This window comes from Poecile atricapillus, chromosome 5, assembly GCF_030490865.1.
Source record: "Poecile atricapillus isolate bPoeAtr1 chromosome 5, bPoeAtr1.hap1, whole genome shotgun sequence".
In the NCBI taxonomy this organism is placed as follows: Eukaryota; Metazoa; Chordata; class Aves; order Passeriformes; family Paridae; genus Poecile; species Poecile atricapillus.
In genome coordinates, this window is record NC_081253.1 from 5783857 (window position 1) to 5801165 (window position 17309).

Consider the following 17309-nt stretch of genomic DNA (forward strand, 5'->3'; position numbering starts at 1 on the left):
AGCAGGTTTCCAAAAGCTAAGGGAGGGTGGGGGAAGTATAAGAAAGATATAGAATAATTGACTATTTTCTATATTCCTTACTTTCCTTCCTTCCCTTGAAAGTACAGGATTCTAGTCAAGGAGGAGTTTTTGTCTAAGTCTGAGTGAAATTTTATATATTCCTACACTTTCCAGGGCCTGACACATAAATAAACAAGGCTCCAGTAGCAGTAGAAAGGCTAATTATGTTCAGAAGCAATTTGTGGCCAAGAGATGGAACTGGAAGATTTATTTAAATTCCCACCAAAACAAGAATGAATTTGAGGACTATATTTGCTGGGGGTTAGTTAGGGGGAGTGAAATATAGCTCTCCCATGCAGCAAAGCAAGAGTTTCCTCTCCAATTAACCCCTTTCCCTGGCCTTGTCCTGTAGGTTATATTAACACCCTCAGTTTAAAATTTCAAAGCATCGGAAATAATAAACATGAAGCGGTGGCCCAGGGATAATTTACACAAAGTGCAGAGAAAGCTGGCTCTGGCAGAGCTTGCTGTTTTAAGACATTTGTAATGGGGTGAGAGGCTCCCAGTAAAACACCCAGAGGAGCTTTGTGTCACCCGAGGCTCTGAAACAAGAAACCTGCATTAAGATTTGGCAGGAATTGCAGGTGAGCCAGGACTGAAGCTGGCCATGACCCTGCATCTTCTGAGCACAGGAGGAAAGCTTTCTTTAATTTGGCTGCTTTGGGATGAGGCTGTGGTGGGGAGATGCTCTGCCAGAGAAGGGAGCAAGGAATAAGGGATAAGGCCTTGGAGACAAGCTGTAAGAATTAAGTGAGCTCAGGAAGAATGTCTAGATCAAAACTGGTATTTTTTGCATTATTATTTTTATGTATAAAAGCAAGTATAAAACAAGCCCAAGGGGATAAGTCTGGGTGAATAATTTTTAGTCTGAAGGTTATTCATGGATGAGTTGTTTGATTCTCTGGTGTTAATTCTGCTTTGTGTTGCATCATAGGGGTCACAAGGATTTCTTTATATCCCAGAGTGGATAACAGATACATAAAATTGGAGAATGACCTGTCCATAGTAAACAATGGAGAAAGTCTATGAGTTAAATTTATTAAACCTGTAGAACTTTTTTTCTGAATTTCCTCAAATAACATCCCCTTTCCCCAAGTAACAAGTGACATGATCTGCACAAGCATGACAAAACAAAGTCAACGTTTATCTACGTGGAAACATCTGTAAATCAGGATCTTGTGGATCTGTTCAGCACTGAAAGTGTATTATCCCTTCTTCCAGAAATAATAAAATCAAAACATTTCCCTTCTGGATGAGCATTTTTGATACTTTTTAAAGTAAACCCACTCTTAGTCAGGGAAGCACTGCAAAGAGGTTGCAAAAGCAAGGGGCTGGCTTTGTCAGAGGGAGGTGAATGGCAAAGTGCCCGTGGAGTTAAATCCTAAAGAAAACAGCCACTGGAGCAATGAGCTGTAATCTGCCTTAATCCATAATATCAGCTGTTGACAGATTCATACAGAGTGATTAATAGGATACTAAAAAATGTTAACAAAGCAATAGGGACTTAGAGACCGCTCTGAAAACTTCCTTATCACATTCCTAAATTCACCAGAGGAGCCATCATTCCAGTGTATGACAAAACAGATGTTTTCTCTAGCAATTTGCTGGCAGGCCTAATCGAATGTGTCATCAGAAGTGGGGAGTGGAAATGAAACTCCTGTTCTGCTCTTCCCTGTTCCTTCTCAGGGATGAGAAGAAAAGCCCCACTGGGATCCTGCCATCTCACATGTTCCACAAACCCTCCTCAGGCACAAGATCTTTCCAGCTGGAGCTTCTACGACAAACATTTATCTTGGAGGGATTTGTTTCTTTCTTTCTTTATTTGTTGTTAACAAGGCATTAAAGGAGAATGGGGGATGAACAACACATCCTCTGCCAAAGAGGACTTTCACCATTTAGCAAGATACAAGTTTCTATTTGATACTTCAGTAAGGGAGGGGAGTGACTACAAGGAGTGATGCTCAATAATAAAGATATTTTTTAGACTTGGATTAGATATTCATCCTCAGTCTGGAGGATATGACACTGAAAAAAAAAACCAAAAACAACAACAGTTTAAAAAGCAGGATGATAAACACCTTTCTAGAGCTATGTCCAGGAGGTTATAACTCTTATGAAGGTCTTTGTAAACTCCAAAAAAGGTGAGCACCATCCTACATGTTTGATATAAGCCTCAACAGATTTCTGTGGGAAAATGCTGAAGGGGGAGGGAAAAAAGTTCAGCCTCTTTATTTTTCCTTCCCTACTGAGATTAAGTATAATCTTTTCAGTATATGTTCCAGCATTTTACTGAGCTTGTTTTTTAATGAGATTATTCAGAAATCAGCTACTGGATTTTGCAGTTCCTACGCTACCTTCACTCCCCTGATGATATTCATGAGTAGAGAAGCCTTAACACTTCAAAGACAAACCATTCAGCCCCCAAGACTGCATACAGGCCCAGTAAAACTAAAATTATCCATCCTTGATGTTGTAAAGGGTTCTCTGAAACTCCTTTTTAGGGGCCTGTAACACAATCAGAGCTGTGCATTGAACGGGCACATTATGGACTGGAAATGAGGACAAAATCTGTGAAATTGTACAGGTTGGGTTTTGCAGGCATTGATTCTGCTGCAGAGAGCACAGGGCTGGTTATCCACAAAGCATTCTCTCTGGGCTGGAACGAACTCAAATCAAACTCAAACAAACACAAATTGTGATGGAGCATCACAATTCCCCCTGGGGGACACAGACTGGCTCCTCACTAACCAGGAATAGCCATGGAACGCGTTATGGAGTGGGGTTCCTCCTGGACTGAGCTCAGCAGGGTTAATCTGGCTCAAAGCTAAGGCTGAAGCTGTCTCTCACCCCTTCTTCATCCCCTTCAAGGTGTTCCCCTCCCCGGAGCTGTCTCTCCAGCCGAGCTGCAGCCATCACATGGGAGAAAAAACAACCCAAAAGCAGATTTTGTGCATCCCTTGTGCCATCGTGACTTTTTTTTACAAACCAGAGCCCAGAATTGGAGTCAGAGCCCATGAGTGCAATAGAAAAAAGTGTGGTCCCCAACCGCTGGGATGTGATGAGCCAGCAAAGGAAGCTGAACACATTTGTCTGCCTGCCTGCTGCAGCTCAGCATTCCCAGCCTTTTGGGAGGCGGATTTATTCCGCTGGCTGCTGCAGCCCTCTCGTGGCCACACTCCTGCTGCTGGGGAAGCACAGGATAAAATTCTGCATGGGGGGAGAGCGTCTTTTAGAAAGCAAAACAAATAGTTATTAAACAGCATGTTCACCAAAGAATAAATATATAAACAAATGGGACACTTAGGATGCTATTTATTCCAGGTGTACAAGCAGAGTTCTTGATAAACTACTTGCTTTTGAAGAATCAAAGGAAAAATTACATATAAAGCATTGATCAGCTGTGTTTTTAATGGGGTGCCCTGTTTCATCTCCCCAGCCTTTCACTAAACAGTCTGCTTTGAAGTGCTCCTTTTTTTTTTTTTTTTTTTTTTTTGAGCATTTTCACATTGATTTGCAATGGTGTGGGTAAATTTTGTGCTCACAGATGGGTCTTGCTGAGTATCTACTTATTGGAAATATGTCTGTCTGCTCAAGAAACTCCAAAGAGGGGTGGAAAACCTCTTGGGCTGGGGAAAATCTGGACAAACCTGTATCGTGCCAAATGTCTGCAAAGACTAACAGGTAGATTTTCCTTCAAAGCTTGAAAAGCAAGCCTGGCTTATGGTACCTTTTGTTTTTCCTCTTAATTTGTTAATTTTCTACCAGGTAGAGACTGAGACATCATTGCTGATTGGGAATAAACCATGGGAATTGATAGTGGAAGGAGAACACTGATGGGAGCAGCGCTGAGAGCCCAGCTGTTCACTCCCTGCCCAGTGCTGGGAGCCAGCACCAGCCAAGGAGATGCCTACGGAATGAACAATAGGATGGATCAAAGGGAAAAGCTTGTGCACAGGTATGGGGTACTCTGGAGGAGGCTGTCCAGTTTTGACTGATGTTTCTGCAACTGACAGCAATAGTACTTGCAGGCCGAGGTGCCTCAGTCCTGCCAGGGAGATGATATTATTCTACTGTTTTCCCATTATTTTTCTCATTTTTCCTGTTACACTAGATTCAGGAGAAATGACTGCATTTCAAAAAGATATGGTAAAACCCAAACCTAAAAAAAACCACCCAAAAAACCAAAGGACAGAGTGGAAACACAATGACTCCACAGGCTCCTTACCTTTTCAGGGTGAGCTGCATTCAGGTGGGTGTGTGGGACAGTTTTAGCAGGATCAGCAGGGCTCAGGGTGACAATGACATGGAATCATGGAATGTCTTGCAAGCCACTGTGACAACCCTTGTGTTCCTGGTGTTGGAAGAAGCCATTTGATCTGGACCACACATCAACCTGAGCCCCTCCAGGTGCACAGAGGTGTGCCCTACCCAGCTTAAGCATGGAAAAATCAGACATACCCATGGCTTCTGTGCCTGCAGGTATTTCCCACCTGAGCTGGTGGTTTCTCCCCTGGGAGCTGTTTGCAGTGAGGCTGCTGACACTGCAGGCAGCTTTCCCCATGTGCTCAGTCCAAGGTCTGCACAGCGCCACGGTGCCAAATGCAGAACCAAACCTCGCTGGCATCCTGGGTGGCATCTCCCTTTGGAACTGGCAGCACCTCCTTCCACCCTCTGAACAGCTCAGGCCCCTGGGGAAATAGTCTTCACTTACCTATATTAACATTTTTAGCACACAGACCACATATTAGAGCTCTTGGTGCTGTTTTGCTGTGCTGCAGTGATGCTGCTCCAAGAGAGCCAAGCTGCCTCCCAGGGCTGCAACACAAGAACAAGCTGCAGCTCACTCCCAGCTCTTCCACATCCTCAGGCTCATCTTTCTCATTTACAGAAAACCCTTAATGCTTCCATAAAATGGTACTTTGCATATTTTTTGTTTTTAACTCAATGACCTCTTTGCTCTTCATTTTCTATAATGCCACATGTGTGGAACCAGATGTGACTTTTTGGGTTTAAGATTGCTTTTATTTTATACGGAGACAAGCAGTAGTAAGAAAATAACAAAATTAATGTCTGCCTGAATGAGCACAGTGCAAGTATCATCCTGGGCTCCAAAATATTTTCCAAACCAAAAGGCTGATAAATTTTTAAGACATCTCTATACTGTGAGACGCTGAGAGACTTGGGTCAGTAAATGCCTGATAAAACCACGTGGAATAGCCTAGTGCAGAGCAACTTACAGCTCAGGCCTGGGTGCAGTGACATTACCTGGGTGCAAAGCAGCAGGGACACCTTGCTGGTTTTGTCCTGGCACACATGGAAGCCTGTACACAGCCAGCACAGGGGCTGCCACCTTCTTGTGAAGAAAAACGTTCACTTTTCCTGGTAAATTCTAAAAGGTTTAATAAAAAAGACAATAGGAGACAAAGACAATAAAATGGCTGGGTGCTTGGCATTCTGCCAAGAGCACACCTGCTGTTTTGGACACATCCTTTATATACCGTTTCAATTGCACCAGCCTGTTGCATATTCATAAACAATTATGCATTTTTAAACTTTTCCAAGAACTGTTTTGCATGGCCACTCCCTCTTTTTAGAGCACATTTCTATCTTCACTATCACCTTCAGTTTGGGCCTTGGTCCATTCTCCCCACAGATGCTGGGTGTCGATAACTGGCCTGTCATCAGTGGGGTCCTCATCATATGTTCACTGGCTGTTATCTCAGACAGGCAGACAGTTCAAGTATAATACATATAACTCATCATAACTAATCATAACTATCAGCCATTCCACTACTATGCCTAAATTTAGTTAAAATAAAAACTACAGCAAAACAACTTTAACAATATATATATATATATATATATAACATTCATTTTGATATTTTGCGAAAAGCCAATCTTATAGCATATAATTTTTATATTTAATATTTATAACATCCTCCCAGCTGCAGAGGCGGTGCAGATCGGTCTGTAGGTGTGTAAAACACGCTGGCCGCACAGAAAAGTGGAAATCCCGGTGAAAGCACAGACAGGACACATTAAAAAACCCCAAGTCCGGGCAGGCTGCGGGCTCTAGGAGTCCACGACGATCATGCTGAGGTTGTTGCTGAAGATGACCCTGCCGTCCCTGGTGCTGCTGCACTCGGGCTGCCGCAGAGCCTCCCGCAGCCGCCGCCGCAGCGCCGGCGGGGCCGTGCCCTGGAAGTTTTTTGTGCCCGTCAGGAAATCCAGCATGCGGCCCCCGACCGCGTCCCCCTCGCTGAAGCACTCGGTGATGTCCCAGCCCGAGGGCAGCTCGTAGACGCGGTGCTGCACCCCCAGCCGCCGCAGCGCCTCGGTGATGCCGCCGCAGGTGATGTAGTGGCCGCTGTCGGTGGCGGGCAGGCAGTCCCGGTGCCGCTTCCACAGGCTGGCCCATCCGCTGCTGTCTGCCGGGACACCAGCTAATCAGCTATGGAACGAGCTGGGAAAGCTCCCTGGCCTTGACAGGGCCGGGAGGAGAGCTTTCCCTTCGCTCGAGAGTAATTATAAATATCCGTGCTTCAGAAAACCCCGGTGTCCCTCAGCCCTCCCTCCCGAGGTGTCCTGTTTGAAGGAATGTCCCGGGGATGTCTCCAGCACTGAATTTGCCCAGAGGAAGGGAACACACACAATGTGCTGAGCCTGAACATCTGCACTACCTCCTAACTATCCCTTGGCCAAAACCGAGATGTTTTCACCCATCAAACCTCGATTCTAAGTGCTCATTGAGCAACACATACCTCAAAGCAGCCCCAAACAGCAAGGGAAACAACCTACAGGCAATGTGAGAGGCAGTTTTAATGGGGAACATGGGAATTTGTGCTTTATCCACCACACCCTGAGCTGGGGATTCATGAATGGCACAAGGGATGAAACACTCTATTCTTTTGAGAAGTGCCATCATGTTGTGCCTCTTTTTTCCTGTCCTGCCATAAAGCCTGTGGCTCTTGGCAGCAGCTGCTGCCCTTCTGGGGTCTGGGTCATTGCTGTATAAAGGTACGAGTCCACCCAGAGCTCAGGTTGTGTTTTTACAGTGCTGATTTCACTGATGAAGGGCTGACCCTCATTCATGGACAGCCACACTTCTCTCTACTACATCAATTCCATAAGCAGGGAAGCAAGAGCACAAAGGCTGTGCCTAAGTGGCCCCATCAGACACTGGGGCCCAAGGCTGAGCCCAAGATTGAATTCTCCATATGAAATCCATAATTTTTTTTTAGTTATTTACTATAGAATAAGCACCACTGACATCCCCAGGTAAATATCTGTGGCTCTCAAAGTTCAAAGCTCTTCAAAACTCCAGCAATGGAACAAAAAAATATAAGGTCTCCCTTACCTGATAAAATTATGATCAGGAGTTTACCGTGATGGTCGAGGCAGCTGTGGAAAAACTTGATAGTATTGGGAATATCCTCTACACGGTACAGCATCTAGAAGAGACAGTGACACACAGCCATTATTCCTCTTCCACAATGCAATCACCCTCCAAAGGCTTAAACCCTTTCTTTTAGAGGTGTTTTAAATCCTGTTCCAGATGCTTCCCAGCCTTTCCTGGTTCCACATACCCATTTAGGGACACCTCACAGCACTGAGCATTGCCAGCTTCGGTATTAGAGCTTCTGCAGAATTGCTATGGGAGAGCTGTGCTCAGCTCTGGTCCTAAATTCAAGCATACAGCAGAAGTGAAGAGGGTAGTAAAATCTAATAGTCCTGTGCTAAAGCAATGTCCATTACCTGGATCATATGGATGAAGTCAAATTTCTTATGTGTGCCTTTCTCCTTCACCTGCTGTTCATACTCCAAGGAAGTGAGCTGGTGCCAAATAAAAGAAACATTCTGCAGGTCTGGAGCTTGATTCACCAGCTCTGTTTCAAAAAGTAGAATAAAACCATGAATTGCATAAAATAGCAGAAAAACTCATCATTCCAATGGATGCTCCTTGCTGTAACCCAGGCAGCAGGTGTAGCCTTACCTTTGTAAGCTGCCACGTGCTGTGGGTTGGGCTCCACAATCTCATTGTCAATAGAGACCCCTGGGTGCACAGCCTGCAGTATCCTGATCATTTTCAAATCCTGCTCACCTATTCAATAAACACAGATTCACAGAACCCAGGTAAATGCCATGGAAGGATGCCAGTGCCCCTGCCACTGCTCCTGCCAGGACATCCCCCAGCAGAAGTGAGGCATGTCCTGCTTTGTGGCTCATGCAGTGGCACTGGTGGCACTCTGACTGTGGTATCGTGCTGCTCAAGCTAACACTGAGGTACAGAGGAGCCTGAGAACAAGGCAGAGACGAGCAGCAGCACAGAAACCAGCTCATGGCAATACCCTGGGTCATGGGACAGAAGGGTCAAAAGAACCACAGCTCACTGTTTACAAAAATAACCATGAAACATTAGTTTTCAACAACCCCACCAAGTTTTAATGAGTGCAGGAAGGGAGTTGTGTAACACCCATCACACCTGGGGTGGCCCCTGGCTTTGGGGCAGCCACAGGGACACAGTGGCTGCTGTGACACAGCCCCAGACCTGGAGAGCTGCATCACAAAAGACCCACTGACATGCAGTGTCCTGAATGTATCCCCACTTTGGGGATTGTCCACATGGTCTCAGCCCAGGGCATCAAAAAACTGATGCTTATCTTGGAAATACAGGTACAGACTCATATTTGTGTGGAAGTGCCCTGCAAATTTAGCTGTTGGTGCTCCTGTGCAAGCTCTGGAGGAGCAAGCAGCAGTCTGTCCTCCTGTTCTAGGAAATTTCCAGCCTCTTCTGAGGTGATACAGGTCATGCTGCTTATTTCCCAGAAATGCCATGATATGCCAAGTGTATGAGTCCCCCTGGTTCACTTGAAACTATGTAAATAAACAGCAGATGCGACCACCTTGATGGGACCTCTGCAAGAATCCCATCTGTAGCTGATGGTGGGGCCTAAAAATAGTCCTGGCCTTGCAAATGTCACACAGAGAGGTCTTGATACGAGATCCTGCATCCTCCCTGCTCTTTCAGCTGATGGACCGGCCACGGGAAGAGCCCTCATCTTTGGCAGGTGCTGCAGTAAATAGAATTCACAGAGGGAAATATCAGCCATGCCAGCACTACAGGGATATCTGAGGAAGGATGAGTCTTTTGAAATTAGAGAAAAAACACCCCAGGCCCATGAGGAGTGCAGTGGCAGCAGGGCAGGGCTGGCCAGAGGCTCCAGGGAAGAGGCTGCGGCTGCATCCATTGGATGCAAGTGCAGGGGCCAATATTCCTGACAGGAAGGAAGATCCCACTAGCAAGCAGCTGAATAATTTGTGACAGTCCTAGATGCCCATTTGTGAGTGCCTGGTTTGGGGAGCACCAGCTCTTAGAGCTGCTGCAGGCTTGGGGCAGGGCCTGAGGCAGAACATCATTGTCCTGTGCCCTGGGGCCACTGATGGAGGCAAATGGGTACTTCAACAGCAGGTGGATATCTTAAAAGCTGCTTAGGTTTGGAGATTTTTTTCTCTCCACCTCTGAAAATTCCTTAATTCAGTATTTGCAAGAGCAGGTAATAACATCTTCAACCAGGGTGTCTGTACAAACAAGCAGTAAAATACAGCACTCTAGGGCAGGAATTTCTCTGCTGCAGATTGCCCTGCCAGCAGCAACCCTTCAGCACTGACCACAGCAAGGCTGGGACAGGGCTGGGACCTCTCTGCAACTGGAAAGTTCCAGCTCTGAGTTAAACCAGCCATGAGAAAACATGGGCTGAGTGAGAAAACGTGATTTGGACCACAACAGAGGCATTCAGGATGTGGAGTCAGCCACTAATCCCCATTAATATTTTCATCAACTAAACTAATTCTGGGGGCTCTGTGAAACTAGAATCCACCTCTGAAAAGGTCAGGGATCAGATATAACCTTTTACTCGGTGCCATTCCAGCTCACTCCCTGCCCAGCCCCAGAAGCTCAGCTCTTGCAGCCGTGGGCAAGCTGGGGGTGCAGGACCCCTGTCCTGGCATCTGTGAGGGGCACTCACCCAGGAAACACAGGACATTTTACAGGGTTGGTTTTTCCATTAAAACCTCCTCTGAAGAGGACATAAGCAAAATTAAGGACGATGCTAAAAGTTCATTTCCCTCTTGTGCTTTTGTGGAGTCAGAATTTCTGTTTTATATTACTTAATGAAAATAGAGGGTAATTGAGAACTGAATCATTTCTTCCTGCTTGGTTTCTCGTATGCTCCAACATATTCCCAGTTGGGGAAAACAATCAAATGCTAATTTTCTCTTACTCAGGAAAACAAAACCAAAAAAAGTGAGAAAAATGCTTTCATTTGAAAGTATTAGCACTTAAAATTCAGCTGAAAATACTTTTCAAAGCAGAAGTAAACTCTGACAAATCAAACCACTGCTTCTTTTCTCTACTCTTTATTTTCTCCCAGTTTCCCTAGGAGCAAAGTTGGCTGTTTCACCACTTTTTTGTTTTGTTGTTTTGGCTTTTTTCAAACACAAATGCATTTAGAACAACTTTAAAGCTATTTTTCCAAAGGGTAGGTTGCTCTCTGGGGAAAAATATCATTTGCAGTTCAGCCCTAGTTATCACTGGGTAAAAACACAGCAGTAACAAAGAAACATGTCTTGAAAAAGCTGATGCAGTCCCATGCTAATGGCAGTGGTTTTGCACTGCTGACAGCAGGACATTGCCCAGCCTTGGCCTCTGGGATCCCCATAGCAAAGCAGTAGGAGACATCCCTGCAGGGGGGACAGTCTAAGGCAGGATTTGGGGTGGAAAGAACCTCCCCAATGTCTCTAATTCTCTCCAACGAGGTTTGAGGATGCTCTTGCACCTAACCAGAAGGAGGAGTCCTTGCTTTGAGGCAAATAAAGTCAGGTGAGAGCCACCAAGAGGCAGAAAATAAGCTAAAATCACATATTTCTCACTGCTCAGCTCCACTCTTCCTTCTGCCCTTCTGTGCTTCAATGGGAAGTGCTGTCACTAATGTCTGAGTAATCCTCATTGCCCAGTTTTTCAGTATCTCCTGCTCCCCACAGGTCCCCCCGTGCCCCATCCCCACACTCCTCACCTGTGCCACTCCCAACTCCCAGAACATTGATGGTGGATTTTCCAGGGCCAAGGCTGAAAGGATAAATACACATTACTTAACCACAGTTACCACACGACTTCATGTTCTCATTCTTACGGCTTGGATGGCACTCCAGCCTGGAAATTGTCATGTTTTGCACATGAATCGGGACAGAAATTTGATCATCCCTTTTGATCCTGGTGATGACCAGCAGGGCAGGAGCCTGCCCAGACCAGCCAGCTCATATTTCAGAGTATAGTAGGCACCACAGTGTAGAGTTTCTCACCCTTTGCCAAGGAGATTTCTTCAGGCTGTGACTGAAAAAGCCTCTGGGAACGCCAGGGCAAAGGGGCTGTACCTGACTGGGATGGCACTGCTGGGGAAGCAGGGACAAGGTGAGCTGGGGAAAACCTCAGCACCCTCAGGAGGGAATATTGGATATAAATGAGCAGAAAAAGCAAAACCACTAGGCTCTCCAGGTGACTGGAAATTATCTCTTATCGACATTAACCTTGGACTGAAATTAGGAGGAGGGTCTAAATCTTCAATAATTTTTACCTTACAAAAATTGCTGATTGAAAGTCTCCAGTCACATTCTTCCTAGCAGAATATTTAATAACAGCCACACTCTGACATGATTTATGGCCTTACTCTGCCCTCAGGCATGGACTGTGCTGAGGGATTGAGTTTCCCAAACACAGTCTCAGGAGGCACCACCGTAATGATTCCACAGGAATGGGATGAGCAGCAAGTCCTGAAGGGTGTGAGCAAGTCCAGGAGCCTTAGCCCTAATGAGGGCCAAGACTCTTTGACAAACCCAAAATCAGCACCACAGAATGTTTTTTTTTAAATAATGTTTTCCATTATTTAAATTCACAATAAAATTTCTTAATATAATCTTTAATGATTATTATTTTATTGTGTATTATATCTATCTATCTATCTATCTATCTATCTATCTATCTATCTATCTGATCTGTAGAATAAAAGTTTCCTGCCTAAGCTTTTTTTCTCAGTGGAGAAAAATACAGGTCCTAGAGCATCCAAAAATTACGCAGATTTGAAAGGATTTTCTTGTGCTTTGGATCTAGGCTGTCCTGAAGCTGTCTGCAGTTATCCAGCCTTAAGATATTACATCAATACTTTACAAAACTTTCATTTGGTACTTAAGCAATGCAAATCAACTTAGGATAGAAATAAGGAGGTCTTAGGGGATTGGGAAAACCAAGAATTAGCCACTAGGAGAGAATTAGAGATGTGTTTCTGCTTGGATGGATGTGATGAAGTCCCAAAAGCACAAGAGAGAGCACAAGAGAGCTTTCTTTCAGAAAAAAACAAAACAAAAAACAAACCCCAACTTTAATCCTTGGAAAATCAGCTAATGAAAAGGACATGAGAATGAGGTCTTGAGCCTTTCCTTAACATCAGCTGAGAGGCAGCACAGTGTATTAATTGAAACAGCACATGCTCTGGAGTTATTAAACAGAATGTCCTAAAAAACACTGTTAGGGGACTTAAAACTGAAAAGCATTTAAAGTTTATTCCCTCCCAAAAAAATCCTTTTGTTTTTTCTGACTCCCAGGATCACAAATGGCTTTCCCACCTTGGGGGAGGTGCTCCTTACCCAGCCACGATGTTGGGCATTTGCTCCTTGTTGAACTCATCCATGCACTGGTGCTCTGTTGAGTGATCCAAGAATGACTTGAAGGCCTCCACATACTCCTCAGCTGTGAGGCTTCTCATGGAAGGGATCATGTAGAGCTCTTGGGAAGCAAATATGGACTGCATGTTAGAGGCTTTGAGGCATGAGAAGGGTCGAAGCAGTTACCTCATGGGAGAAACCCAACCTAACCCAACAGGAGCCAGAGATTTGGGAAAACCATGCAGAGGATGCGCTTTCCAAGCTGTTCACACTCAGGCTTCAAAAATTATTCTTGGGTACCCTTTGACATCAGCAGGTTTGCTAAGTGACTCATCATTACAGGACAGCATGAGGAAAATGTCCCCAGAATGTTTGGCCAGATGTGGGGCACTGTTTGTAAGAAGGGAGGGAACTGGGGGGGGTTTCTGGAAGACTGAAAGGGTGAAGGGAGTCACACAGTGGGTCCAAACCTGTGGCCATCACTCGTGCCCATGCTGGCCAGTGTGGCTGGGGTGGGCAGCCCTGGCACACTGCCCAGGAGGGGTGATGCACCACAAACGCTGCCACCTGCAGCTGAAGCAAAACCAGTCACCCCTGTGCATCTCGTCTGTGACTCTGACAGCGTGGGACTGAAATGGGCTGCCAGCAAGGTGAATTCCCTGCTGGGACCTGCAGCTCATGGCCAGGAGGGCAACTGAGGGCAAAACATTTCACCTGAACAGGCTCATGTTCAAATGTGTGAGAGACTGACACCAATATCTGTCCCTCTGAGCCAAAACCCAGGGATACTCAAGGGGTTCCAAGCAATTATTGCAAAGTCTCCATTTCCTGCTGTTCCATCCTGAAGACAGAGCTGTTGCCAGGGCACAGGCTCTGGCCAGCTGCTCAGGGCTGAGGAGCAATGGCAGGATTGAGACTTGAGGCTCATGAGAAGATGCCCTGCAGTGCTGGGTCTGCCTCAGACAATGGGCTGCAGTAGGAAGGTGCTGATGTGCAGCCTCCACCTGCTTGAAAAGGCATCATTCAGTGGGAAAAAAAAATCAGCTATTCCTCTTAAATGTAATGAGGATGAAGTACAGAACTTGGCAGAATATCTTCATCCTCATTTTTGCCTTTTAGAGAGCTGCATTTTTATCACCTGCTTTTAGTCACCACTAATAAGAGAACCATGTATGTCTCATCCAGTACCCTGCAATCTCAAATTGATTGCCTGTGCTCTTTCCAAAACCACATGTCCTTGGCAACTGTGTTCCTGGTCCAGCCCTATTGGAGGTACAGACATCGATGTCTCTCCTTAATACTTTGAACTCTACCCTAACATAAACCTGAAATCACCTGAATTGCAGTCAGTTTACCCTCCTGCTTCTTTGTCTTTTTTTTTCTTTTTTTTTAACAATCTCTAACTCTAAAAGAATTAAAACATGTTTGTAGAGATAGCAATCTGAGTGGGCAGACTGCTTTAATTTCTTTTTTTTCTACCAAATACCTGAATCATCACATGGAGTTGTCAGAATCTCTGCTTCAAAGTTCATGCTGGGAAAACTATTCCTGTAAGGAAAGTATAGCACTTCAGTTATTTGAAGAACCTGTATGCTTATGAAGCTGCATTGAAAATGCAGAACAAAGGGAAGATGTTCCAGGACAAACTTTCCTCTCCTGGTAATCCATAATTTATTCTCTTCTTTTTTCCTAGAGAAAGCAAAAACTTCTTTGTAGCTGATCACAGTCACAGAATCCTAGAGTCAATAGAAGAGTTTAGGTTGGAAGGGACCTCAAAACTCATCTTGTTCCAATCACCTGTCATGGGCAGGGACACTTTCCACTATCCCAGGTTGCTCCAAGCCCTGTCCAAGCTGGCCTTGGACATTTCCAGGGACAGGGCATCCACAGCTGGCCACTGCTCAATTTCTCTGAGATGTGTTATGGAAGATTTCATACCCCTGCAGAACCATTAACCAGTCAATGCAGCTGAAGGCATCACACTGATATTTTCCTTTTGCATTTTCCTTTGACAACATGCCTCATACATAAAACAGAGGTGAGGTGCCACTGGAAAAAGGAAGGGATGAATTTAAATCAGAGCAAGGACCTCACTTCTGCAAAGACAGGCTTGGGATGAGGCTGTCTGTGCAAAGGGAAGAGTCACCTCCTGGGTAACCTCATTTCAGTTTTGAGATGCACAGCAAGTCTTAGTCTTATCCTGTATAATGTGTTTAGACACACCAAAGCTTTGCTGTTGGAAAATGCCTCAGGACAAGCAGTCTGAGATAGCAGACCCCACCCAATAGTCTCCTCTGCCAAGGAAAAAAATCCCAAGTGAAGAAAAAACAGGGCAGGAGGTGAAAAAGTAAAGAAGGGAGTTTGTAGTGGGGCTTTGAGATACAAGTATGTAATGACTGTGCTGGCCAGGCAGCAAGGAAGTGGCCACGTGCAAACAATGCACTGCTTCTGTCAATGAAGGCAAGAAAGGACTGAGATGTCCCAGAAGTCTCAGAGACACTGGAGCACTTTCAGAGTCCTGCAAGAGCAGCTGATTTAATCTGAGTTCAGCACCAAAGTCATGTAACTCTTGTCCATGGGGTATGCCAAAGGTCTCTCTTCCACCACCTTGACCTCACCTCTCCCCAGGAAAGACCTCTCAGCAGCTCATCAGGAAGGACCCAGAACTCAGCCCACCTCCATAATCTGCTTGGCTGCAGGCCAGCCCCTCCAATTTCCACTCAACTCTGACCTCTTCCATCTCTGCCCATCAAAACAGGGGGCTGTTTTGTCCCCTCAGCTGGGTGAGCCCAGCAAGATGCTTTTCAGAGTAAATGTCCCACTAAAATGCCGAAGGGTAGCAGAGCTTCTCCTGTGCAGAGACGAACAGCTTTGGACACAAACTCCATTTCTGACAGGTCAAGTGTTTCCAGCCATGCCAGGAGACCTGGGCAGACTGCAGCACAAGCATTCACCAGCACAGATGATGCCAAGATCTCTTCCACTGACATTTTTGCTATTTCTCCCCAGGCAGGGGTTAGCTTCTGAGGCAGATTAACACTCACTGCTGGGAAGGTGAAACAGGAGCAAACTCTAGAATCTGGTTAAAATCCAGACCAGGTCCTAAAATTTGCACATTACGTTTTGGGCTGGTCCTGCCCACCCCAGGACCCCAATACCCAGCAGCAGACCAAGGCAGGGACTGCCAGGGAGCAGCTGGTCCTGCCACAGCTCCCAGCTAAGGCTGGGCTTGCAAGGTTAAACCATGAACAGAGCTGGGTGCATTATGGACAGCAGGTGCAGGGAAGTCAATTATTACCTCAGGTGATGCAACCTCTTTAAACTGAGAAAGTTTTCTCTAGGAACACAAATCGCAAGAATATCTTCATAACTCATAAACTTCATTATTCCTAAACTTAGACTGTGGAGGGGTTAAAGCTCTCTCCCTTAGCCCCCATCCTCCCCAGGACACGGGCACAGCCGCCGCTCCTCCACCTCGCACTCTCCCCTCTGTGACACAGACACACCGTCCCGCTCCCTGCCAAACCCCGCGTACCTCTTCAGCTCCGGAGCCGGCTCCATGCTGGGGGTGATGCTGTGCAGGGACACGGGGCAGGGCTGATGATCCTGGCGGTCCCTGCAGCTCAGGACACGCCGTGACTGCGTGACCCGGCAGCCGGGGGTCAGCCCGTGGCCCGGGTCAGCATGTCGGTGGCCGGGCTGTGGCGGAGCTGTGGGGACAGGCGGCGTCACCGGGGCAGGCTCAGGGGAAACCCGAGCCCCGCGGGGCAGGAGCGGGGCCGGGCGGGCAGAGCCGGTGCCCACGGCCGGGGCTGCGCTGCGGGCGGGACACGGCGCGGAGAGCGGCACCTGCGACTTCCCAACCTCACTGAGCACCAGGGCCTGGGGGCTCTGAGCCGGACAGACCCGGGGCCCTTTCCGTCCCCTTTTCAATCCGCTGTGAACCTTGTCTCTCCTTCCTGCTCGCCGCCCTGCGCAGGAGGGAACGCTTTCCTGCATCCTTGGCGCGCTGCCGGATGGATTGCCCTGATGGATGGGGGATGCGCTGGGAGATCCCTGCCTTCCCCAGGGAGAAGAGGAGCTCGTTGCTCGTTGCCCGGAGACCTGAGCAAGCGATTTTTCCGTCTGTGACTCAGGGGGATACGGGGCATAGTGTCAGAACCCCTAGCGAGCACTGCAGCCCCTGTCCTGGGGGACGGGGGCGACGGGCAGCCAGCACGGGGGGCAGCGAGCCCAGTCCGCTCACACTCTGATTGTTAAACCGCAGGGATTGGAAAGCAAGGAAACATTTTTGGGGACAGCTATCCAGGGCAGAGGTGGCTGGAGGTCCCCAGGAAGGGATAACACAGCAGAAGGTGCAGTGGTCACTGTTCCAAATTCAGAAAATCCTGGGTTCTCCCTGCACTTGCCTCTGGATTTTTCCCCTACTCACACCCACAGGACTGATGCTCCTTTTGCCTAAAATCTAGTAACACGAGTGTGAAAAAGGAAGGATTTAAAGGCTTTATATTCCCAAGTGAGGTCCACTGGTGGAA

General features: G+C 46.7%; 1 protein-coding gene across 3 annotated transcripts; it reads right to left on the reverse strand.

Moving 5' to 3' along the window:
• Positions 1 to 5069: 5069 nt before the first annotated feature.
• LOC131579961 (carnosine N-methyltransferase 2-like) lies at positions 5070 to 16540 on the reverse strand. 3 transcript variants are annotated; one of them, XM_058840551.1, is made up of 8 exons: positions 16310 to 16540; positions 14261 to 14322; positions 12757 to 12895; positions 11133 to 11185; positions 8054 to 8161; positions 7816 to 7946; positions 7418 to 7511; positions 5070 to 6488 (listed from the first exon to the last, which is right to left on the reverse strand). In XM_058840551.1, the coding sequence occupies exons 1-8, from the start codon at positions 16333 to 16335 to the stop codon at positions 6133 to 6135; spliced, it is 969 nt and encodes a 322-aa protein (XP_058696534.1). In that variant the 5' UTR covers positions 16336 to 16540; the 3' UTR covers positions 5070 to 6132. The 3 variants fall into 3 exon arrangements, with proteins under 3 accessions (XP_058696534.1, XP_058696532.1, XP_058696533.1); XM_058840550.1 differs by having other exon boundaries at positions 6138 to 6484; positions 16310 to 16426; XM_058840549.1 differs by lacking the exon at positions 14261 to 14322 and having other exon boundaries at positions 16310 to 16412.
• Between the last annotated feature and the right edge of the window lie 769 nt (positions 16541 to 17309).

Bases quoted from the DNA above. Each gene is read 5' to 3' on its own strand.
- LOC131579961 (XM_058840551.1), bottom strand. From the start codon at position 16,335: ATGGAGCCGGCTCCGGAGCTGAAGAG. The intron at 7,947-8,053 runs GTAAGGCTACAC...TTTTTGAAACAG, and splicing joins GCACGTGGCAGCTTACAAAG to AGCTGGTGAATCAAGCTCCA. The intron at 6,489-7,417 runs GTAAGGGAGACC...GTGTCCCGGCAG, and splicing joins CCTGATCATAATTTTATCAG to ACAGCAGCGGATGGGCCAGC.